The 25,919-nt window shown below is 45.9% G+C and overlaps 1 protein-coding gene across 1 annotated transcript in view; it reads right to left on the reverse strand.

Moving 5' to 3' along the window:
- LOC309560469 (uncharacterized protein) overlaps positions 1 to 25,919 on the reverse strand; it is a gene marked incomplete at its 3' end in the record, with an annotated part of 238,627 nt that overhangs the window by 178,545 nt on the left and 34,163 nt on the right. Inside the window, exons 2-6 of the mRNA XM_082264102.1 lie at positions 25,554 to 25,716; positions 16,377 to 16,526; positions 3,250 to 3,410; positions 2,474 to 2,650; positions 1,368 to 1,509 (exon numbers count right to left, since the gene is read on the reverse strand). Of these exons, the coding sequence (XP_082120228.1) occupies positions 1,368 to 1,509; positions 2,474 to 2,650; positions 3,250 to 3,410; positions 16,377 to 16,526; positions 25,554 to 25,716 (793 nt within the window). The remainder of the gene's footprint in view (positions 1 to 1,367; positions 1,510 to 2,473; positions 2,651 to 3,249; positions 3,411 to 16,376; positions 16,527 to 25,553; positions 25,717 to 25,919) is intronic.

Genomic DNA, 25,919 nt, shown 5'->3' on the forward strand with positions numbered 1-25,919 from the left:
AAAACACTAACCCTGTGTGTTATGACTACATATAATATGTAGGGGCTGGTAGTGAAAATTTCTAAAATTTTATACAGGAGCTGATAGGCAGGAAGGGGAGAGGGTGATGGGGACAGTGGGGAGCTGTGGATGACGGAGGGATGTAAACCAACCACGGTGCTCAGGGCTCAGCAGCCATGATTATAATGGTCAGTGCACAGAGGGGGGCACGGGAACTGGCAGGATCAGCCACTGTGCTGTTTACTCTGCTATAAAGGGAACAGGATCTCTCTTCTTTTTTTTGGGGGGGGGGACACTTCAAGCTTTGGCAATAAAACCTGGAAGCTGATTGGTTTCTATGCAGAAGTGAGCCTGATTGCACTCTCCAGCTTTAGTAAATAAACCCCAGATTTTGAATGTGGAAATTTGTTTGTTCTTCATTCAGACTGCTGGCTAAAAGAAAATAAAACACTCCCCTATATGCAGCTTTCTAGGCTAGGCTGCAGAACAGCTGGTAGAGATAAAAAGTGAGCTGGGATGGAAAGGGAGCAAGTGAGGTCAATGTGTGGACTAGTATGGAACGCCAGCCATGTTTGCAGTGCAGATTTATGGAGGGGAGAGCAGATACCAGAAAAAGAAGAGGACATAAAGTAAACAGTGGAGAGGGAAGGTGGAGCAGATCAGTGTGAAAGCCTACTGCATACTGGAAGGAGAAGAAATGAAGCAGGGATGTCTAGTGTAGCAGAAATAAGTGAAAGTTACTCACCAGAAAAGAAGGTGGAGTGATCCAGGAAGGAGAGCGAGTTTATGGCAGTGAAGAGGGCTCCATGTGGAAGGAGAGGGAATAATATGTATCAAGCAGTAGGTAGGATAAAGCAGTTGGTGCAGCTGGAGGAGTTATATAACTCAGACCTTGTGCACTGGAAAAAGGTACCTGCGCGTTAATAGCTTACCTCCCATATACCATGTGAGAGACAGTGTGCATATCACTCAGCCAGGGACTGACTGGGGTGCCAGAACTTTACAACGAGTATCAGAAAACACAGCTGTATGGTCCCTCCGCATACCAACTTCACCAAACAGTCCCTGACTAACCATTTGCAAGAGCTTCTAATGTTTATGCTAGAATTTGAGGAAAACTGACTCTGACATGGGGGGTGCTAGCAGAATTTTATGGGGTGCTTTAGCACACCCATGCACCTCAGACTGGCAGCGCCCCTCTCAATGACCCCCCTGCCCCCCTAGTTTTGGCCTTTTGTATACGAAAGCAAAACCCTGTCTGTCATTCAGCAGGCTGGTTATGATCCCTTTATGCATCTCTAAATTACATTTTTCAATTTAGACAGGGCAATGGTCCTTATTTTTCTGATAGGAAAAGATGGCATTACCTTGTATCTCAGGGTATTTGAGTAGTATCAAGAAGGCATATCTCAGTGTTAAACTTGTGGTCTCAGTCCCGGCAAAGAACAGGTCAGCTACTGTTCCTAGTAAATTATCCCTATGAAATTCTGTTTTTGGGTTGTTCTTTTCCTGAAAAATATTTTTGGAGTCATTTTAGCAAACAAATGGCACATAAGGCTACCACCATCCTAGCATGTCCCCACTAATCTTATCAAATATGGAGACAATCCATAAATAAAAATGAGGATTTAGTCCCACCATATGGCCATATCGTGCTCAAGCCCACCACTACGTCAAAGTACCCCATTATCAGTGGGTCCTACACTATCCATAAAAAAGGGGTGAATCCAGCCTCTCTAACCCTTGGAGACAACACTCCTTGCTGGAAGAGATGTGCTAATGCACTACAAGGGACTCCTCCTATATCTACTTGATAGTGGACACTGATAGAGTACAGGTGTGTGTGGGGGGTGGGGTGCTCAACCTCAGAAGTCTGGGCAGACCGAATACATAATAAACAAGCAGAAAATTGGGGGAGCAAACCCTGAACATGTATATCTAAAGCCGGTGCAGCTATGAACCAAGCGACATGTATATTCTTTTTTAATATACATGTTGCTTGGTCCATAGCTGCACCGGCTTTAGATATACATGTTCAGGGTTTGCTCCCCCAATTTTTTGCATGCCCCCACTAATCCTAAATCAGATTCCAACCCTGGCTCGTAAGGGTTTTTGTTTTTTTCTGCATATTGTTGAAGCACCAGATTTGAATGACACCTCTCAAGATTCTTGTCCCTTCCCAATAGTTTGGATAGCTGCCATTAGGCAGAGGCATTAGACTAATCATGAGCCTTTTACTATAATGCTCACAAATAATTAATCAAGCAGTACACTGGCCAAGAGTAACCTTTAAAATGGCAAACTATCTTAGAATGTACAACAGAGCCAGATGTATACATTACAGTATGGTATTAATTCGCATATTTGTACTTCCTACCAGCCACACAGTAAAAGCTGAAATATCCCTTTAAAACATTTCATGCTTTAGAAAAAAATATCAGATTCTAGACCAATAATTAAAAATCAAACTCACCTCTTCCATTTGAATTAGGAAGCAATCTATAAAGTCTCGAGGGCAGTTCTCATCCAATGTCTCGTTGTGAGCTTCAACCATTTCTACCACAAACCCTTTAAACTTTTCAAAATGTGTAAACATTTTTTGATGGGGGCCAGGGATATGGCTTATTAAGTTTGGGAATAGATTAAGAAGCTGAAACAAATTTTTAATAAAGGTGTTAAATAATTAGGAACACATTTCCTTTGCATTTTTAACATACTGAATATTACCAAAACAAGTCTAATATTCCGATTTCCTATCAATTGCTAACCTACTGCCATCCTTTGAAAAACTTCTCCGCCTCAAATGTCTTGTGTGTTACTGAAGTTTAGAAAAGCCATATCAGGTACCATTTAAAACAAGGCCTGGATGCTACTTTCCACTGGACATCACAGTGATTACTCCACTCAGTGTATGCATTTTATTTTTAATTTGTAAATTTCAAAGCATATTGTGAAGCCTGCAGTGCCATACTGTATGTTATCTGCATAATGCCATAGAGAACACTCAGGATAGGGTGAGAGGCCTGTCACATGAACTATCAAAGTCATACGACAGGCTTACTCCTCTCTACACTTTTTCTCCAGTCATTAGATTGAGCAGCTCTTCTATTGCTTCAGTGTCCTGAAGAAACCCTCTATTGGCCCTGGTGGCCATTTTCTCAGAAGGACTACAGGGCCATCTTCTCATAAACCTATATAAAATATATGCAGTGTGTGTACACATACAATCATTTCTATATATATATTTACCTGGCCCAATCGGGAGTTCAGCAGGGTTGAAATTTCTTGAATAAGTTGCAGAAGGGACATGAACTTCTTGTCTTCATAGTCAAATCTCTCTCCAAATACAATTGAGCAGATGACATTGGAGACAGCCAATCTTAGCAGATACGTTGGGTTTATTGGTTTATCTGTTATTACACAAGCAGGATCAGTCAGCGTTTTTGTCCTCAACATCAGTATATAGAATTTGGTAAATTATTTTAAATACTAAATGATTACAGATTAGTCTGACAAAGGATATACTGAACGTTCAGTCTGAACACAAGGTCGGCCCAAACCTTGGCTGTTTTGACATTTGGGTGAACATCTGAACATACTGTATACCCATTCATCGGGTATGAGTTTTAAAGTGTGTCGCAGTGACATCATTGACCAGATATAGTCATTTAGTCAATTTTATCACCTGAGAGACCACGCCCCTTTGTATATATATGAGCTGTTATCTGCCAGACCTGTCATTCAGCGGAAGTGAATCGAAAACACAAGATGTGCATTGGCAGGTGGTGTTTTTTTCAATTATTTCCTGAATGTGTAGGAGTAGTATGTAACCCATACTCATTCGCATGGGGGGCAGCATCTAGGAGCCCCCACATCATTAAAGGGACTTCCAGATTCTGATAAGCCCCCCACTCACAGACCCTCACAACCACTGATCCAGGGTTGTTGGGAAGAGACCCTTGTCCTCATCCATATAGGTACAAGGTGCTTTGCCAGGGGGTCCCCATGTTAAGGTCTGGTATGGTTCAAGAGGTGAGTGGAAGTTCACCTTCCTGTTCCCTGTTCTGCCAGGCTGCATGCTTTTTTTCTTGATTTTTGCATGGGTTTCCCTCATAAAATCCATACCAAATTTAAAGGACCTGATATGAACTGGGGGAACCCCATGCTTTATTTTTTTTTTGTGTGTGTAGGGGCCCCTGAACACTTTGTTTACTAACAGAATAAAGCATTTGTGAGCTGTCGTTTTGCTGGCAATTTAACTTTTTAGAAGGTTTTACCCTCTTCATTTTTTGCTATTCAGCACTGTGCTACTTTAACTGGCAACTGCTCAGTCATGCAACACTGTACATAAATGAAATGTATACTTTTTTTTTTTTTTTTACACAAATAGAGCTTCCTTTTGGTGGTATTTAATCTCTACTGGGGTTTTTATGTTTTGCTATAAATATGCACAAATTTTGAAAAATAAAAAACACATTTTTCTTAGATTCTGTTTTTTTGCAAACAAATAATCTTTCTTCATAAATGTAGGCCAAAACGTAGTCTCCTACATTTATTTGGCAAAAATAACCTAAATCAGTGTACATTATTAGTCTGTATTAGCCTATTTCTTTAGGCCCTAAAATGTCAGGACCGTACAAGTTTTTTTTCACAATTTTTATTTTACATACTGTCACTACACTACTTTTTTACATAGTTACATAGTAGGTGAGGTTGAATAAAGACAATAGTCCATCCAGTTCAACCTGTGTAGGTGTGTGTGGCTGTAATCATCTCACATAGCCCTGAATGTTCTGATCCTTGAGATGTACGTCTAAGAGTCTTTTGCAAGCCACCATACTTCCCGCAGAAACCACCTCTTGTGGTAGAGAATTCCACAATCTTGTAGCCCTAACAGTAAAGAACCCCCCCACGTTGCCTGAGGTTAAAACGCTTCTCCTCTAATCGCATTGTATGCCCTTGAGTCCTCATGCAATCCCTTCGACTGAAAAGCTGTTTTTCTATGCCGAGATCCCCATTGAGATATTTATAAATTGCTATCATTTCCCCCCTCAGGCGTCTCTTCTCCAGGGAGAATAAATCAAGCGATTGCAGACGCTCTTCATAATTAAGGTCCTCCAATCCCCTAATCAGTTTAGTTGCCCTTTTCTGGACTCTCTCCAGCTCCAACACATCCCTCCTGAGGACTGGCGACCAGAACTGGACAGAATACTCCAGATGTGGTCAGACCAGAGTTTTATAAAGTGGAAGGATTATAGTCTTATCTCTGGAATATATCCCTTTCTTTATGCATGCTAATATTCTGCTGGCTTTGGCAGCTGCCGCTTGACATTGCATGCTATTGCCTAATCTATCATCAACCAAGACTCCCAGATCTTTCTCCATTTTTGATTCCCCCAAGGGTTCCCCCCCTAACGTATATTGTGCTTTTATGTTTTTAGTCCCCAAGTGCAAAACCTTACACTTCTCCACATTAAACCTCATTTGCCATGTCGTTGCCCACTCCGTTATTTTGTCCAGATCATTCTGTAGGATATCTGCTTCATGCTGTGCAGTTATTGCCCTGCCCAATTTTGTGTCATCTGCAAAAACTGATATCGAACTACTGATCCCGTCCTCAATGCTGTTTATGAATAAATTGAACAAGGTTGGTCCCAGGACTGAGCCTTGGGGGACCCCGCTTACCAGCTCAGACAAGTCTATTACAGTCCAGTTTATTACCACCCTTTGGACACGCCCTTTTAGCCACTTCCGTATCCAAGAGCAAACCCTGCTGTCGATACCTGCAGACCTTATTTTATAAATTAAGCGCTTGTGGGGAACTGTATCAAACACCTTAGCGAAAACCAGGTACACCACATCCACTGGTCTGCCCCTATCTAGCTCACAGCTCGCCTCCTCGTAGAATGTTAAGAGATTGGTTTGACATGTCCGCTGACACCCGCTGCCATCCGCATCCGATCCTGTCCGTGAAATCCGGACGGATGGAAACCCTATTTTCCATCCGTCCTGGGGATTGGATGGGATGGGATCGGATGAGAGCGGACAAGCGGTCCGCTCTCATCCGATTCCCCATAGAGAGCAGCGGGGCTCTGACACCTCCCTCTCCACACTGTGTGCGGAGACAGAGCTGTCATCCGCCGGCTCAGCGGGATCGGCGGATCGATCCCCGCTGAGCAGAGCACGGTCCGCAATGGAATGCGGACCGTGTGAAAGAGCCCTTATGGTAATTAACCACTTGCCACCCAGGCCAATTCTGACTCTTCTCTCCTAAATGTAAAAATCCTAATTTTTTTGCTAGAAAATTACTCAGAACCCCCAAATATTATTTACAGTATCTCACAAAAGTGAGCACACCCTTCACATTTTTGTAAATATTTTATTATCTCTTTTCCTGTGACAAAACTGAAGAAATTACACTTTGCTACAATGTAAAGTAGTGAGTGTACAGCTTGTATAACAGTGTAAATTTGCTGTCCCCTCAAAATAACTCAACACACAGCCATTAATGTCTAAACCGCTGGCAACAAAAGTGAGTACACACCTTACTTAAAATGTCCAAATTGGGCCCAAAGTGTCAATATTTTGTGTGGCCACCATTATTTTCCAGCACTGCCTTTACCCTCTTGGGCATAGAGTTCACCAGAGCTTCACAGGTTGCCACTGGAGTCCTCTTCCACTCCTCCATGACGACCTCACAGAGCTGGTGGATGTTAGAGACCTTAAGCTCCTCCACCTTTTTTTGAGGATGCCCCACAGATAGGATTTAGGTCTGGAGACATGATTGGCCAGTCCATCACCTTTACCCTCAGCTTCTTTATCCATGCAGTGGTCATCTTGGAGGTGTGTTTGGGGTCATTTTCATGTTGGAATACTGCCCTGCGGCCCAGTCTCTGAAGTCAGGGGATCGTGCTCTGCTTTAGTATGTCACAGTACTTGTTGGCATTAATGGTTCCCTCAATGAACTGTAGCTCCCCAGTTCCGGCAGCACTCATGCAGCCCCAGACCATGACACACCAACCACCATGCTTGACTGTAGGCAAGTACTCCTGACTTGTACTCCTCACCTAGCTGCTGCCACACACGCTTGACACCATCTGAACCAATTAGGTTTATCTTGGTCTCATCAGACCACAGGACATAGTAATCCATGTCCTTAGTCTGCTTGTCTTCAAGAAACTGTTTGCAGGCTTTCTTGTGCATCATCTTTGGAAGAGGCTTCCTTCTGGGACGGCAGCATGCAGACCAATTTTATGCAGTGTGCGGCGTATGGTCTGAGCACTGACAGGCGCCCCCCCCCCCCCCCACCCCTTCAACCTCTGCAGCAACGCTGGCAATACTCATACATATTTTTCCCAAAAAAAGGCTGTATGGTCTTGGCCACCATGCTGCAGCTCAGTTTCAGGGTCTTGGCAATCTTCTTATAACCTTGGCCATCTTTATGTAGAGCAACATTTTTTTTTTTCCATTAAAATTTTTATTAATTTTCAAAGGAAAACAAACATAACATATGTCATTGCAGAAGTCGATACATCATATACATTGAATACAGCAAGTACAGCAAAAATGTAGTAGTAGCCAAGACAATGCCAGCAAGTAGGGTCACAGGCATGTCCTCTCTGACTTCTATGTGTTAGCTAGCTGGTGAGCACCGTGAACACTGTACCCCCCCTCCAGAGTGTAGATACTGTAAACAGAGTCGCTAGGAGCCTCAGAGGCGAGGTAGGGAGATAGGGTGTGGGAATAGAGAAAGTATATGGGGAGAATTGGGTAGACATAGAGAGAGATAGGGGGAGCTGATGTAAGGGGGGGGGGGGAGGGGAGGAGGGAGGGGGAGGGAGGGAAGGAGGGAGGGGGAGGGAGGGAAGGAGGGGGGAGATATGATAGAGAGAGAGAGAGGGAGGGAGGGGAAGGAAGGAGGGAGGGGGGTAGAAGGAAGGGGGGAGAGATGTGAAGTTGATTGAGGGGGGGGAGAAAAGGAGGGGGGAGGGAGAGGAAGGAGGGAGATGGGGGGGAAGGGAGGGAGGAAAGGTGAGGGGTAAGACAGAGAGAGGGAAGAGGAGGAGAGTAGGGAGAGAGTATAAGCAGCATGGTCAACAAAGTGATAAGGGGGATGTAGGAAAAAAAAGAAAAAAAGAAGAGGTAATACTAGGAAGGGAGAGGGAGAGAGAGTTAGGAAGAGGGATTAGTAAGCCTGAAATGGTGACAGCGGGAGCAAGTAGGGGAGAGGTTGCCGGTGCCCAAGTGTGGCCCACCAGGTGATCCCACTTACGGTTAGGTGACATATGTACAATAACAACAAGGGAATGAGGTAACAACGGGGAAATAAAGCAACAATTTGTCAGCAGCGCATTATTCAGTCTTCAATATGCATAGTATTTATTTGTAACATCCGGAAACCACTTGGACCACCTGAACCATGCTTTATCAAATCTAGCACCTCGACCTGACTTGTAGGCAAGCAGCTTTTCATAATTGTAATTGGTTTTGACCAACGCTATAACTAAATTGGATTTCCACTGTCTAGTTATGAGGCTCCTTGCGGCCAGTAGAATGTGCGTTACCACTGTACCACTGTCCATGGGGAGTGCCTCAATCCCTATGTTCAATATCGCCAGTGCCGGAGAAGGGCGGGTCAGCACCCCCGTAATTCTAGATATCATGGAGAACAAGCTGTTCCAGAAACCTTTCAGGTGTCTGCATGACCAAAATACATGAGTCAGGTGGGCAGCTTCACCGCACCCTCTCCAACACATGGGTGAGTAGTCGGGAACAAATTTAGATAACCTGTATGGTGTAAGATACCATCTCAAATGTATCTTTTGCGACAATTCCCAATGGTTAGTGCACAATGAGGATTGTCGAATAGACCGAAAAGCTGCCTGCCATTGTTTGTCAGTAAACTTCTCATCCAGGTCCTTCTCCCATTTCACGAAGGGGATAGCCTTACTATACTCCAATTTGTTTTGAAGGAAGTTGTAGAACAGAGAAGTTCCCCTGATCCAGCGAAGGTTACCCAATAGGAACTTCCATCCTTGGGACGGAACATGGATATGTGGTGACGTTAAGGAGTGGAGGAAGTGGGATATTCTCAAGTACAAATAATATTCGGTGGGAGGGAGCGAATATTCTTCCTGTAGGTCAGCAAATGTTTTTAGTACATCTCCTGTCAGGATATGGTCCACAGTAAGTATACCATTGTTTACCCAGGTTTTGAGTGAGGTGTGAGGAATAACCAGCTCCAGCACGCCCAACGGGACAGGGACTCTCACCCTCGCAGAATGTTGACTGGAGCGAGTCATGAACGCGCGCCAGGCAAGGAGTGAGGCTTGGAACGAAATGGGGAGCGCTATTAGTGGTCTCGGGCTCCATATGTCCGCTAAGAGCACCGTCCGCAGGGGGAGGGGGGAGCAGACCTCAGCTTCCATGGAGCTCCACACTGTGGAAGACCCAGGAGCCACCCAGTGTGTTAATTGTGCCAAATGTGAGGCCAAGAGGTAGTCTCTGATGTCGACCATGCCCATACCCCCGGCAGACCAGTGCTTAATCAAGTATGAATGGGCGCTTCTCGGTCTCTTGCCCCTCCATACCAGCCCCTTGAGTGCTACCTGTAGGGAAGTTATGATTTTCTGGGGTACCGGAATCACTTAGGTCCGAAATGCATATAAAATTTGGGGCAAGAGGACCATCTTGAACGAGGCAAGACGGCCAGACCAGGTAAGTTCTGTGTTGGAAATTCTGCAGCATTCCTTCTCAATTTTGGCCACTAGAGGCGGGAAATTAGCATCAGCTAATAGGTTTACTTTGGGGGTCAGTTGAATTCCCAGGTACGGGATGCTATTTTGTTTCCAAGTGTAGGGGTATAAGGATTGTAACTTTCGACATAAGGCCTGTGGTATGCCCAACGGTAATATCAAGGATTTCGTAAAGTTAGCCTTGTAGTAAGAGGCTAGGCTGAATTGTTGTAGCAAGGAATGTGTAGCCGCCAATGACCTCTCAGGGTCGGACATGAAAATAATGACGTCGTCTGCAAATAAACTAATAACATGGGTGCGCGTGGGGGTAGTGAGGCCCTTAATATTTGCGGAGGATCGAACTGCCTCCGCCAGAGGCTCTATAAGCAAATTAAAGATGGAAGGCGACAGTGGGCAACCCTGCCGTGTCCCATTCGTGATGGAGAAGGACCTTGACAGCATGCTGGATGAGTAGACCTTCGCCGAGGGGTTGGAGTACAACGCCAATATTGCGCTTAGAATAGGACCCTGAAACCCAAATCTCTGTAATACTCGATTCATATATGTCCAATGAACTCTGTCGAATGCCTTCTCTGCATCCAATGAGAGCAGCAGAGAAGGCACCCGACCAGATCCAGCCCTATCCACCACCCTCCTAGTAGCATCTGAGGCCTGACGGCCCCTGACAAAGCCCGACTGATCCGGATCTATGAGATCCGGCAAGACCGGGTGGAGTCTAAGGGCCAGTACTTTGGCATACAATTTCACATCAGTGTTCAGTAGCGATATTGGTCTGAAATTAGGGAGGAAAGTGGGTTCTTTACCCGGCTTGGGCAGTGTGACAACATACGCTTGAAGTAATTCATTAGGCAGAGAGGCAGAGGACACCGCGGCCGCGAACAGCGTGGCTAAGTGTGGGCTCAGGGTTGATGTAAACTGTTTGTAATAAAGATTGGGGAGGCCATCAGGGCCCGGAGATTTCCCCGTTGGCAGTGTGCATATGGCTCGTTCCACTTCAACCGTGGATATCGGGGCGTTAAGAGCCTGCAGTTGAGATGCACTAAGGGCTGGCAAGCGAACAGAGTCCAGGAAAGAGGATATGATTGTTTCCGTGGGTTGGGGGGTATCAGGATCGTTTTTGAGGTTGTACAGGGACTCATAATAACTGGCAAAAGAGTCAGCAATTTCTTGAGGGTTAGTTATCTTGGAGTTAGTGATAGGGTCCACAAGGTAAGCTATTCTATTCTTAACGCGTTTGGCCCTCAATTTGTTTGCTAACAATTTCCCTGCCTTGTTACCAGCCGAGTAGTGTGACAGTTTAAGAGCCCTAAAGTATTTATCCTGCTGTTCCACCAGTAAGTCCCTCAGGGTAGATCTATGGTCTCTTAACTGTTGGGCCAGTTGCGGAGAGGGGGACATTTTGTTGAGGGGTTCCAAACGGGAGATCTCAGCCAGGAGTTTGTCCAGGCGCCGCGTCCTCTGCCTCTTAAGTTGAGCACACATTTTAATAAGAACGCCCCTTATGAATGCCTTATGGGCACACCAAAGTATTGTCGGATCCGCCACCGACCCCACATTGTGCCTGAAGTACTCCTCAAGATGCTCCCGAATCTGAGAGGCAAACCGAGGAGACTCCAAGACCTGACTATTAGCTCGCCATAGATACGCAGGTCCCGGAGACCGCGACTCTTGTAAGGCCACAGTCACCGGGGCGTGGTCCGACCACGTGATGTTGTTGATATCCGAGCATCGAACATTCTGTAGGAGATGCTTGTCAGTCAGAATCATGTCAATGCGGGAGTATGCATTGTGCCTATGAGAATGAATAGTATAGTCACGTTCACCCGGGTGCAGGCACCTCCAGGCATCAAACAGGTCTGCTTCGTAGAGAAGTGACTGCAGAGCAGGTGGTGGGCATTTAGGAGCCGAGGAGATGTCTAAGTTGGGATCAGCTGTCAGATTGAAATCTCCGCAAACCACCACCGAGCCATATTTCTGCTTATCTAACATGCGGAACATTTTCCTCCAAAACTGCAGCTGGCAAGTGTTGGGAGCATAGGCATTAAGTATTGTAAACGGGACATTGTTCAGTTCACACTGCAGCAGCACATAGCGGCCGTTCGGGTCCACCAAGAGCTTATGCAAGGCAAAGGCAACACTGTCACGGATAGCGATAAGTACACCTTTACGCTTCTGCGGGGCTGAAGCCATGAAAATGTGTGGGAAACTTCTGTGAGTCACAGCAGGGTGATGAGATTGCTGAAGGTGGGTCTCTTGGATGCAAAGAAGGTCACTTTTAAGTAGCAATGCTTCCTTCCACATAGAGGACCTTTTGGCCGGGTGGTTGAGAACATGTACATTCAGGGATGTGACTGTGATGGTCATGTTGTCAAAATAAAAGAGCTAAGCTGGCAGCCCGATGTGTACTCACAGTTGAAGGGTAGAAGAGAGGGTCTCCAGGGCCCCATCCGCAGCGTAGGGAAGCAAAGGTCCGTGGTTTCCAGTAACGATCTCGTAAAGTCCAGTTGTTGCACAGTGGTGTTGCTGACCAACAAGAAAAAAAAGACAAAAAAGGAAAAGAAAAAAAACAACGAAACAACAAAGCAAATATAACATTTACAAGGCAAGTTTACAAAAGAGAGAACGAACTTGTGAGCAGGTATACTGCACATGTTTGCAGGGGGTAAGTAGGTGGTCATGGTGACCAGACTTAGGAAGGCGATCTGTCGGATTGGACTGGGGACGGCAATCCCTTAGATGATTTTTTTCCCTTCTTCTTGTGTGGAATAGTGTGCCACTCCTCAGATATCGGGGAGATTCGGCCTAAGGGTTCCTGTGGAGCAGAGCCCTGCTCGGGAAGCAAGTTCCATGACCTCAGCAGGTCCAGGCCCTCCTGTATGGATGAAACTACATGCGTCTTGTTGTGGTGTGTGATAGTCAGCTTCACTGGGAAACCCCACCTGTAGATGATTGAATGATTCCTCAGAATTTTCGTAAGTGGGTGTAGTGCCCATCTTTTCTGCAATGTGTGTTGCGACAAGTCGGCATACAATTGGATCCTGGAGTAGGGTTCTGATATCAGGGTTTTCTTCCTAAAGGCAGACATCAAATTGTCCTTGACATGGTAGAAGTGAACCCTCATGATGACATCACGGGGTACATCATCCGGCAGATATGAGGGCTTAGGGAGACGATGTATTCTGTCGATTATGAGTTCAGATATTGGGGTATTCGGGAGAACAGACAGAATAAGATCTTTTGCATATTGGTCTAAGTCCCCGGGGTGCACGGTTTCTGGAACCCCTCTAAGCTTCACATTGTTCCGCCTAGAGCGGTCCTCCATGTCAGCCATCTTAGACTTCAGCTGCTCTATCTCATCCTCGTGGTTATAATGGGCATCAATGAGTTCGTTGTGAGAGGCAGCGAATTCCCCCATCTTGGTCTCCACCCTGTCCATGCGGCCGCCTAAGGCCTGCACTTCCACCTTGAAGGAGCGGACACACTCCATGAAGTCAGCGTGCATGGAAGCACGCAGGGACATCATCATGTCCTTCAGCCGTGGTTCTGAGACCGGGCGGTCACTCGTGGGAAAGGTGTCTACATTGGGAGATAGCTCCCTAGTGGAGTCCATAGAGGAGTTCCCTCCTTGGCTTACCTCTGCCGCTGGCGAGTCCTCCGACAGCCGAGGCTTGCTCTTCACTGGGCTCCTTGACAGCGGGGTGGATGCCGCTTGAGATCTAGGCTGCCCTGCCTTCTGAGCCGATGGTGCTGGGTGACGGCTGAGAGGACCCGCTGGAGGAGGCCGGAGATCCGCCGCTGCCGCCGCCATTTTGGCTGCGCTGCTTCTCCTGGGCCAGGAAGAAATGCTGGAGTTGCCGCAGATGGCCGGTTTCCTTCTTCTTCCGAGCCATCGGGTGTGAAGGTGGATCTCCTCTATCCGTACGCCCGGAAAAAAGAGTAGTAAGTGCCGTAGGGATGCCGATGTGTGCCGATTGCTTCCCTGGTCTGGCGGAGCTGCGATCTCAGACATCCATGCAGCTACACGGCGACCACGCCCCCCACCCAACATTTTTTTTTTCAGATGCTTAGAGTTTTTTGCCATGAGGGGCCATGTTGAGCTTCCAGTGACCAGTATGAGAGAGTGAGAGTGATAACACCAAATTTAACACACCTGCTCCCCAATCACACCTGAGACCTTGTAACACTAATGAGACACATGACACCGGGGAGGGAAAATGGCTAATTGGGCCGAATTTGGACATTTTCACGTAGGGGTGAACTCACTTTTGTTGCCAGTGGTTTAGAATTTAATGGCTGTGTGTTGAGTTATTTTCAGAAGACAGCAAATTTACACTGTTATACAAGCTGTACACTCACTGCTTTACATTGTAGCAAGGTGTCATTTCTTCAGTGTTGTCACATGAAAAGATATAATAAAATATTTACAAAAATGTGAGGGGTGTACTCACTTTTGTAGGATACTGTAGATGCGTTACATACAGAGTGATATGTTTCGATCATTTCTTTATTTAAATTTTGATGAATATGGCTTACAGCTAGTGAAATCCCATAATTCAGTATCTCAAAAAATTTGAATATTACAAAAGACCAAAAGAAAAAAGGATTTATAATACAGAAATGTTGGCTTACTGAAAGTGCGTTCAGGTATAGTATAGTATGCACTTAATACTTGGTCTGGGCTCCTTTTGAATGATTTACTGCATAAATGCGGCCTGACATGGAGGCGATCAGCCTGTGACACTGCTGATTATGGTTATGGAAGCCCAGGTTGCTCTCTCATCTTCCTCTTGACAATACCCCACAAATTCTCTATGGGGTTTAGATCAGGCAAGTTTTCTGGCCAATGAAGACCATGATCATTAAACTGGTATTAGTACTTTTGGCAGTGTGGGCAGGGGCCAAGTCCTGCTAGAAAATTAAATCAGCATCTCCATAAAGATGGTCATCAGAGGGAAGCATGAAGTGCTCTAGAATTTCCTGGTAGAGGGCTGCGCTGACTTTGGACTTGATAAAACACAGTGTACAAATACCAGCAGATGACATGGCTCCCTAATTTACAGGGATTTCTTCCAACTTCATGTTTGGCTATGAGACAGGAAGTGAAATCTCCCAAATGGGACACAGATGACAAAAAAAAAATCTGACGGGATTTTCCTATAGATCTACTTTAAAGCTCAAGTTCAGCTATAAAGCACAGAAGAAATTGTTCTTTGAAATTATTTAGTAATATACTGTACATTGTTAATTAAGTTGGCTTTCCATGATGTTTGCCAGTGTTTACCAGAAACAGCTGACATATTAATTGCCTCTGTGAAATTCTATTCCAACTAGGTACCATACTGTGAGTTAGCGGATAGGAGTAATTTTTCCAAAAGATTTTTTAGGATTATACAGTCTGAACTCCTCACATCATATAAGGTGCAAACCTGAGGTTAATTCATTATAAATGAGTTCCTACTGTGTACTGCTGAGATTTCAGAGGCAGCTGTCAATCATTAGCAGCCCAAAAATTACAAAGATCCCCATATCTCAGCCCCATAAATGCTCAGACTTTTTTTTTTTTAATAACACATCTCATACCAAAGATACTGTATAATCCAGATAGTCATTAGCATATTCGATGATACTGTTACACCAGCTTGGAAATAGGGATTTTTGAAGATGGTGTTAGAAAATGTATAGTGTACATCAATAGCTTGGGTAATTTCATGTAAAAGGGAGACCCGGGATGTTCCGGACTTGGACGCGGAGGACTGGCAACAGATGTGGGCCTCCCCATTCAAGATACTGGTCTCGTTTAGGGACCGCATGGTACAGTATAAGATTGCCCACCGGGCATATCTCACTCCTCATCGCTTACATAAGATTCATGGCTCCCACCCCCCGGAATGCTGGCGCTGCGGCAGCACTCCTGGGGACTTTATACATATCTTTTGGACCTGCCCGGCTTTGGCAGACTATTGGTCGCGGGTGTTCGCGGCTGCAGATGGCATTCTGCAGGTCTCGATCGACCCCTCGCCACGGATAGCTTTACTGGGCCTTCTGGACGATCTGCTGCCTAGAGTGGCAGACCGCACTCTCCTAGGCCTCCTTATGTTATACGCCAGGAAGAATATTGTTCTCCACTGGAAACAACGGTCCCCCCCCCCCACACTCCGGCGGTGGAGGGCGCTGGTGGATTCGGTGATACCACTATATAAGGACACCTACGTTCATAGAGGTTGCCCCAAGAAACATGACAGGGTCTGGGCCAAGTGGTTGGCGGACTCCTTAATCCCGCTGCTTGCTGAATGCCTGGGTGGGGGTGACCCGGGAACTGATTAGATACCGAAGGGACTCGACGGGTCTCCGTTGTGGGTGCCGGGTTGGTCTCATGTCATACGCTATTATGTTAGTAATGTTGTTGCCATGGCTGATCCGCCCCTGCGTGGGCGCCCCCTCTTGCTTGTATGAATGTCTTTTTTTTCAGCCAATGGCCGTGTGTGGCGAGGCTGGTCAGTGAACCTTATGCACCAAATGTTTGTATGTTGTTGCTTTGTTGAAAACAATTAAAAGATTAAAAAAAAAAAAAAAGTGAGTTTGGGGTCACCATTGTGCAATTTCAGCATTATTTCCACCTGCCTTTGATCTTCATAAATCTGTCCCTGAGACACTGAGCTTCCTCCTGGATCCTTTCCTCCACACTCCGTTTCCCCATCCCAAAATTTCTCAGCGTTGTCAGGGAAAAGCGACGCAGCGTCTTCCATCTCTCTCCATTGCTCATAATGACCCCTAAAAAATTTGAAAGGTTTTATACATATCGCTCTTGAAGGCCCCTTAAAATTCACACATTTTAAACAATGATCTATTGACTCCTTTTGTATTGCATGAATCTCAGAAGGGATACTATCAGCATGGAGGTTGTGGGCTCTCACTGTCTTTGTGTGGGTTTATACTTACAGTATGAAAATCAGGGGCGTTGCTAGGTGGGAAAAAGACCAGGGGCTTCAGCCCGAAGGTAAATTTGATAACCCCTCCCACATTTTAAAGGAAGTCCCGCCCAAGCTCCTCCCACATTTAAAAGTACCTCCCAAGCTCCACCTAATGCCCCCCCTCAGTCAAGGGTCAGACATGGGGTGGGATAAAGAGGAGAGGTCAGACATGGAGAGGAGAGGGTCAAACATGGAGAGGAGAAGGTCAGACATGGAGAGGAGAGGAGAAGAGAGGGTCAGACATGGAGAGGAGAGGGTCAGACATGGAGAGTAGAGGAGAGGAGAGGAGAAGAGAGGGTCAGACATGGAGAGGAGAGGAGAGGAGAGGAGAGGAGAAGAGAGGGTCAGACATGGAGAGGAGAGGGTCAGACATGGAGAGGAGTGGGGCAAGCATGGAGAGGAGAGGAGAAGGTCAGACATGGAGAGGAGAAGAGAGGAGAGGAGAGGGTCAGACATGGAGAGAAGAGAGGAGAGGAGAGGAGAGGGTCAGACATGGAGAGGATAAGAGAGGAGAGGGTCAGATGTGGAGAGAAGAGGAGAAGAGAGGAAAGGGTCAGATATGGAGAGGAGAGGAGAAGAGAGTAGAGGAGAGGGTCAGACAAGGAGAGTAAAAGAGAGGAGAGGGTCAGACATGGAGAGGAGAGGGTCAAACATGGAGAGGAGAAGGTCAGACATGGAGAGGAGAGGAGAAGAGAGGGTCAGACATGGAGAGGAGAGGAGAGGAGAGGAGAGGAGAGGAGAGGAGAGGAGAGGAGAGGAGAGGAGAGGAGAGGAGAGGAGAAGAGAGGGTCAGACATGGAGAGGAGAGGAGAGGAGAGGAGAGGAGAGGAGAGGAGAAGAGAGGGTCAGACATGGAGAGGAGAGGGTCAGACATGGAGAGGAGAGGAGAGGAGAGGAGAAGAGAGGGTCAGACATGGAGAGGAGAGGGTCAGACATGGAGAGGAGTGGGGCAAGCATGGAGAGGAGAGGAGAAGGTCAGACATGGAGAGGAGAAGAGAGGAGAGGTGAGGAGAGGAGAGGGTCAGACATGGAGAGGATAAGAGAGGAGAGGGTCAGATGTGGAGAGAAGAGGAGAAGAGAGGAAAGGGTCAGACATGGAGAGGAGAGGAGAAGAGAGTAGAGGAGAGGGTCAGACAAGGAGAGTAAAAGAGAGGAGAGGGTCAGACATGGAGAGGAGAGGGTCAGACATGGAGAGGAGAGGGTCAGACATGGAGAGAAGAGGAGATGGTCAGACATGGAGAGGAGAGGGTCAGACATGGAGAAGAGAAGAGAAGAGAGGGTCAGACATGGAGAGGAGAGGGTCAGACATGGAGAAGAGAAGAGAAGAGAGGGTCAGACATGGAGAGGAGAGGGTCAGACATGGAGAAGAGAGGAGAGGAGAGGGTCAGACATGGAGAGGAGAAGAGAGGAAAGGAGAGGGTCAGACATGGAGAGAAGAGGAGATGGTCAGACATGGAGAGGAGAGGGTCAGACATGGAGAAGAGAAGAGAAGAGAGGGTCAGACATGGAGAGGAGAGGGTCAGACATGCAAAGGAGAAGAGAGGAAAGGAAAGGAGAGGGTCAGACATGGAGAGAAGAGGAGAGTAGAAGAGAGGAGAGGAGAGGGTCAGACATGGAGAGGAGAAGAGATGAGAGGAGAGAAGAGGGTCAGACATGGAGAGAAGAGGGTCAGACATGCAAAGGAGAAGAGAGGAAAGGAAAGGAGAGGGTCAGACATGGGGAGAAGAGGAGAGTAGAAGAGAGGAGAGGAGAGGGTCAGACATGGAGAGGAGAGGAGAAGAGAAGAGAGGAGAGGGTCAGATATGGAGAGGAGAGGGTCAGACATGAGAGGAGAGGGTCAGACATGGAGAGGAGAGGGTCGGACATGGAGAGGAGAGGGTCGGACATGGAGAGGAGAGGGTCAGACATGGAGAGGAGAAGAGAGGAGAGGGTCAGACATGGAGAGGAGAGGAGAGGAGAGGGTCAGACATGGAGAGGAGAGGGTCAGACATGGAGAGAAGAGGAGAGGGTCAGACATGGAGAGGAGAGGAGAGGAGAGGGTCAGACATGGAGAGGAGAGGAGAAGAGGAGAGGGTCAGACATGAGAGGAGAGGAGAGGGTCAGACATGGAGAGGAGAGGGTCAGACATGAGAGGAGAGGAGAGGGTCAGACATGGAGAGGAGAAGAGAGGGTCAGACATGGAGAGGAGAAGAGAGGAGAGGAGAGGGTCAGACATGGAGAGGAGAGGGTCAGACGTGGAGAGAAGAGAGAAGAGGAGAGGAGAGGGTCAGACATGGAGAGGAGAGGGTCAGACATGGAGAGAAGAGGAGAGGGTCAGACATGAGAGGAGAGGGTCAGACATGGAGAGGGTCAGACATGAGAGGAGAGGGTCAGACATGGAGAGGAAAAGAGAGGGTCAGACATGGAGAGGAGAAGAGAGGAGAGGAGAGGGTCAGACATGGAGAGGAGAGGGGAGGGTCAGACATTGAGAGGGTCAGGCATGGAGAGGAGAAGAGGAGAGGGTCAGACAAGGAGAGGAGAGGAGAGGGTCAGACATGGAGAGGAGAGAGGAGAGGAGAGGGTCACACATGGGAGAGGAGAAGAGAGGAGAGGAGAGGGTCAGACATGGAGAGAAGAGAGGAGAGGAGAGGAGAGGAGAGGAGAGGGTCAGACATGGAGAGGAGAAGAGAGGAAAGGAGAGGGTCAGACATGGAGAGAAGAGGAGATGGTCAGACATGGAGAGGAGAGGGTCAGACATGGAGAAGAGAAGAGAAGAGAGGGTCAGACATGGAGAGGAGAGGGTCAGACATGGAGAGGAGAAGAGAGGAAAGGAGAGGGTCAGACATGGAGAGAAGAGGAGATGGTCAGACATGGAGAGGAGAGGGTCAGACATGGAGAAGAGAAGAGAGGGTCAGACATGGAGAGGAGAGGGTCAGACATGCAAAGGAGAAGAGAGGAAAGGAAAGGAGAGGGTCAGACATGGAGAGAAGAGGAGAGTAGAAGAGAGGAGAGGAGAGGGTCAGACATGGAGAGGAGAATAGAGGAGAGGAGAGGGTCAGACATGGAGAGGAGAATAGAGGAGAGGAGAGGGTCAGACATGGAGAGGAGAGGAGAGGGTCAGACATGGAGAGGAGAATAGAGGAGAGGAGAGGGTCAGACATGGAGAGGAGAATAGAGGAGAGGAGAGGGTCAGACATGGAGAGGAGAGGGTAGGAACTGATTAGCAGCACTGATAGGTGGCACTGGTGGACACTGATTAGCAGCACTGGTGGGCAATGTTGGGACTGATGTCCCTTTAACAGAAGTCGGTTAACAGCTTTCTTCTTTTCTCCTCAAAAAGCTATTTTTTCTTCTCCTGCTAAAAAAAGGCGATAACCAGCTTCTCTTTACTCCCATGATCATTTGATCACATGGTAAAGGGCTGCTGTGATTGGCCCTTCATTTTGCTCCTATTGTGTCACTCCATCGAACAGGCTCCAGAATGGGACTATGGTGGCAGAGGGCCGCCGTGAGAAAACAAACAGTGACCAGGGTTGCCACCCCATCCTTCTTTTAGTCATGGTTCACACTGGTGTGGCTTTGAAATCGCATTTGCAATTTTATTGCGACTTTGTTGAACAGAAGTCTATGCATGTTGCAATGAAACCGGAAAAAAAAAAGTAGTGCAGGAGCCTTTTTCAAAGTCGTTGCGACACAAGTCACAGCAATTTGAACGGTTGCATTGCTGACAATGGGATGCGACTTGTCATACGATTTGGAACTGTCAAATCGCATGGCAAATGGCACCAGTGTGAACAGGGGCTAAAACCAAACACATATGAATTGCACAGGTCCTGAGGCTAATTTAACCAAAGCTCTATCTGTCTCCCAAAAAATTAAAAATGATAACAATTTTTTTTGGGTACAGTGTTGCATGACTGCATAATTGTCATTCAAAGTGCGGCAGTGCTGAAATTGGCCTGGGCAGAAAGGGGGTAAAGGTGCCAAGTAGGCAAGTGGTTAAAAAAAAAAAAAAACGGGCCCGACTGAATCGCATCGCTGCGGCACCATGCAGTTCCGCTTACACTAAATTGTTTGGGGTACCTGTGGGTTGGGAATTCATGTGATTTTGTGTGAGCCTAGCCCAGCCTTTAGCAGAATTTGAATATCTTGCACATGCGTGGGTGTGTAGCAGGTCCCTGCTGGTTCTTTAGGATATGACAGAGACCTGCTGCACATCTCTACACACGGGGGGCGTTTCTTGCACCAAATCCTGAGGGTGTTTTGCTCCTGGGCTGGTCACACACAGGAACACATCCTAGCACACCTGAGGTGCATCTGTGCACGTGTGAAACCTTGTGGGGGGCTTGTGCCCAACAGCAGATATTAGAGATCCCATGAGGCAGTGGGGCTCAATGACATTTTGTTCTAGGCCAGATAGAAGGAAGTGGAAGTTCTTTAAAGGTTAATGCAGAACACATACTCCACCATCCATCCATATAGAGGGGGATCCCAGTTTAACTGGTGTGCTGTATAAATATGGGGTTATTAATGACAGAGTGCAGACCACAGGGGTAATGGGGACCCCCTACTACCTGGGTGTAAGGAAACAACTGATCGGGGTCCTTATGTTAATAACATAGGAGTGTTGTCAGGGTCACTTGTAGTAACTGAAGTGAAGGTTCATGGTAGTATTATTTTAGTACTAACTGATGGTTCATGGAATCTACTCAGATTTATTTGTAGAAACAAATGACGTTGGGAGCCTGCCAGACACCATCCAGCAATGGCAGGGTTAATGCAGAGAAACATTCCACCATCCATCCATCCTAGCTAATCTGATGTGCTATATAATAAATAGTAACTTTGGAGATTACTCAGTTATAGTAACTAATGACACTGGGAGTCTTGTAAACACCATCCAGCAATGGCAGGGTTAATGCAGAAAATGTACTCCACATCCATCCATCCATTCATCCTTACACAGGGAGATCCTAGTTTATCTGGTGTGCTGTTTAGTAATTGAGGATATTAATGACAGAGTGCAGACCATAGGGACTGAGATACTGAGGACACTTACTAAGGAGGGGGAGGGGGAGGGGGGGGGGGGTAATTAATGCACAGAGACCTACCTGGTCCCAGTCCGACTCCTGGTCCTGGTGGCTGGTGAGCACATGTCCTGCCTGACTGGAAACGGCGCCAGTGCCTGCAGAAGAGGGAGGTGACTGCCTGGCCGGTGGGTGGAGTCTGAGTTCTAGGCACGGAGGTGGAATTCTCTGAGCCGCCGCACACTCTGGCTGCTGTGTCACCTGAGCAACCAGTGTGTCCGCGGCTCGCAGTAGGCCAGGAACAAGTAGGTGAGGGCCGCCCAGCAGCCAGCACAGGGTGGAGGAGGGCGAGGCTCAGGGAGACTCGGGGCTAATAGTTATTTTACATGCAAAGGAGACCCGGGGCTTTTCAGAGGAACACTCGGGGCTATAGCCCCTGTCAGCCCCCCCCTGCCGACGCCACTGATGAAAATACAGTATACGAATAATTTAAAGGATTTGTTTATCTTTTTAGAATTAACACCCTACATCAGGGTTGTCAAACTCAATTTCACTGCGGGCCCCATCAGCATTCTGGTTGCCCTTAAAGGGCCAGTTGTATCTGTAAGATTATATACTGTAAATGTATCTACTCTTTACCATATTAAATTATTTCCTCTGCACTCAATTATTATTGGTTTAAGTAATAACTTAAGACTTAAGCTGTGAAGGGCAGTTGCAGATTGACACGGAGCCCACTTACACTTCTGTAGTAGATGATGCAAGTCTGAAAAAGGAGGGCTGCACACCACTGGCATCATTCACAAAAAACTTTATTGGAGACTGCTCAGACAGAACATGGTTTTTCCATAGTGTTCTGTCTGAGCAGTCTCCAATAAAGTTCCTCTCTGCTGCTGACTTCTGAAATTGGGGGCAGAGAGGAGCCTCTCCGCGATTGCATGGAGAAGTGTAAAATCAGGCAGAGGAGTTCTGTCCTCCTCTCTCCTGCCAACTGCTGAGACAAGATGAGGGCAGAGAAAATGCGGATGCAAGAGAGGAGCGAGGGCCATATGAAATGGCCTGGAGGTCCAGACTCGGCTAGCAGGCCTTGTGTTTGACAAATGTGCCCTACATCCTCCTTACCCCCACCTCCCCAGTCCCCGCAGTACTTACATGGAGATGAGTGATGAGCTGTCAGTGCCCATGCAGCCGGTGTAGTGGTCTGGGGATTGGAGATCCCCACCTTTCTCTCACTTCTATAAATCAGAGAGATTTTCTGTGCTGGCAGCGACCAATCAGAATCCCCCTGGCCCATCCCGGAAGCCCTGCAGAAGGAAGGAGGAGAGGAGCAGGGATTTCAAATCCCTGAACCTCCACAACAGCTGCGGAAATCTCATCACCTATAGAGGTAAATACAGCAGGACCCGAGGAGGGGGTTGGGGAGGATGTAGGGCGTTAGTTCACCTTTTCATTTTTTTTAAAAATGAACTTATACTTTAGAAAGTAAAATATACCGGTATATATTATATAAAGCGGGCCAATCCTCAAAATATTTTTAGCTGCTTCCCCTTAAAGTGAATTCAACCACTAAATAAATATGAAATGTGACAAAAACTTGTGAAACTATAAAAAAAAAATACAAAATGTAAAGCAAACTTCTATCACTGTCATAAACAGTACTTAGCAGAGTCTGGAAAAATGTTTACCATAAAGGATCCCTTGTAAATTCTGTCTAGTAACAAAATACACACTACATACATACATATATTTAAAAACACAGTGGAGACCACTGAATGAGTGTCTTCAGCACTCAATGAATTGAACTTTCTTAGGTGCCTTTCTCTGTTAGTCCTGTTTATTTTACTGTTGCACATTTTCTGTTTTGTCTTTTTTGGCATATTTTCTGTGAATATTTTCTTGCACCATTTTAATTGTCCTTTATTAAAACAATATAAAAAATGATTATGGTGTAACTAAAGGCAAAACTTTTATTTCAGTTTTGGATAGAGTGGAGATGGGTTAGAACACCTGTCTGGGAGATTTACCCTCTTTATTTCCCCTGTATACCATTATCACCGAAAGTGAAAGTAAAAGAAAATTCCAAATTTCCTGTTTTTGCTATGGGACATGAAATTAAGGAAAATCTCCCCAATGTGACATAGATGGCAAAAATAAACCATACATGAGTTATAACCCTCCATTACTCTATCTAATCTATTATGACTGTACTTTAAGCTGAATCTCTAATGATCTACCCCAAAGTTTAAAGAACCTATTGCCACTTTAAAGAGAGCTAACTTATTTTTAACTCTGTTACATTCCTGTCTGGATGTGGAAGGCTGAGGGTGCAATCATTAAATTCTATGTACTCTTTAAAGTGGTAAGTAAAATGTATGTGCTATTTAAATTTTAGAAAAATAAGATGTTGTGCACAGTGACTTGTGTGTTTTATGAGTTGTGGAGCCCATACACCTAATAGAAAATGTATTGATTCTAATGATGGCCATAAAAATATCCTTCATGAATTCAGGAAGTAGATATTAATTGCTTGTTTATTGGACATAGGCCTCTAGGTGAATCTAACATTTAATGCGTTATAGGCTTTTTATCTTTGATTTCTACCTTCCTAATAGAATATCACAGATGCCTTATGCTGAATTTACAAGGCCCAAATTTGCCTCTATATTGATGTGTAGTTATGATACTCTGTTAAGGATAGCCAATTTATAGGTACACCTTGGGGTAAAAAAAAATCTTCTCCTAATAGTACTCTTTAAACTTGTTGGAAAATGCATGGGTACTTGTGGTACCCTTGTGGGGAGGGTCACATACAGTATGATGACCATTTTTTTAGTCCCAGGCTGCTCAATCAGATCCATTCTATCAGATGGACAATTAGTGGTTGTTGGGGCGGTGCACTTAAAATAAACAGTTACATGATCAAGAGATTTATTATTAACCTTTATTAGCTAGGGAAAAAAAAATGTACAGCCAAGGTCAACCTTAATAACCTAGACTGGGATGAAGTGGATTTACATTGACTTATGCTGGCTAGCAGAATCTACACCAGTCAATGAGAATTCAGCTTTTCTCAAGCCAGTTTATTACAGTGTGTTTAGTTTGGATCTAATTACGAGATTCTTCCTGAGCCCTGAAAAATTGGACGACCACATTTCAGCAAACTTTGTCTATATACTATGTTCCTAATAAAGAGTTTTAGCAAATCACTTGATCATGCAGAGGGTTTGTAATAGAAACTACATGACCACTTATCATTCATGCTACTCATAAAAAGTGAATTGAGTGTGCATTGCTTCAATCCAATAGGTTCCTGCATAACTGAGAACAGGATGATGACTCTCTGCCTGTCATTTTCAGGGATATATTTGTTTTTCGAAAGGGCAGAGTAATCATTTTGGTGTGCCGGCACTTTTTTTGTTTTGGTGTCTGATCCTATGACCCCCCCTCTTCTCCCAAAAAAACAACTTAAGTGCTTTGCCAGACAAGAAAAGAAGATTCTAATAGGTGATGGTTTTAAACGTAGTTCAGCTTGCCAATCTGCTGACTAGCCAATATAAAATAAAAGAGAAGTTTGGGTTCCTCATATGTGCTTCCATTTTAAATGTATAACTTTAAATAGAGTGTGCCTTTTAATAGCTTTAATCTGACCTTTGAGTTAGAATAATTACAGTTTTAATGACTGTCTTTAAACTAATTCTAAATGATTGCAGTTGGTTTGTATGGTGCAAATGCATTAACAAGGCACATATAAACAAGTTAATCTCTAGTAAAAACATGCATGATACCAGTTTGAGATAATTATTTTGTTTTTAGGATCTTACCAAAATCCTTAAAGAATAATTGTGATAGATCTGTATCTCCTCTGTCACTGAACACATCTCCGTGATCAACCAGAGCCTCCTTCACAGCATCATAGCCAATCAGCACGATCGCTCGATATTTGGACAGGTAGAGTGTATACACAGGTCCGTACTTTTCACTTAGCTGTTAATAGAGATTTATATTTTTAAAAAGAATTGTACAGGTTCAAGAAAAGCTGGGACTGTGTGGATAGGGCCTAATGTGCTTCTATTTAATGTAGTGCTCATCCCCGCAAGGGCCACTAGATTTGTCCCAGGTTCTTGCAATGACAGCCAGACACACAGCAACAGTCACTCTACTGGATTAATAAACAGTCTAGGGGCTGC

The sequence above is a fragment of the Pelophylax lessonae genome (assembly GCF_965119305.1).
Source record: "Pelophylax lessonae genome assembly, chromosome: 7".
In the NCBI taxonomy this organism is placed as follows: domain Eukaryota; kingdom Metazoa; phylum Chordata; class Amphibia; order Anura; family Ranidae; genus Pelophylax; species Pelophylax lessonae.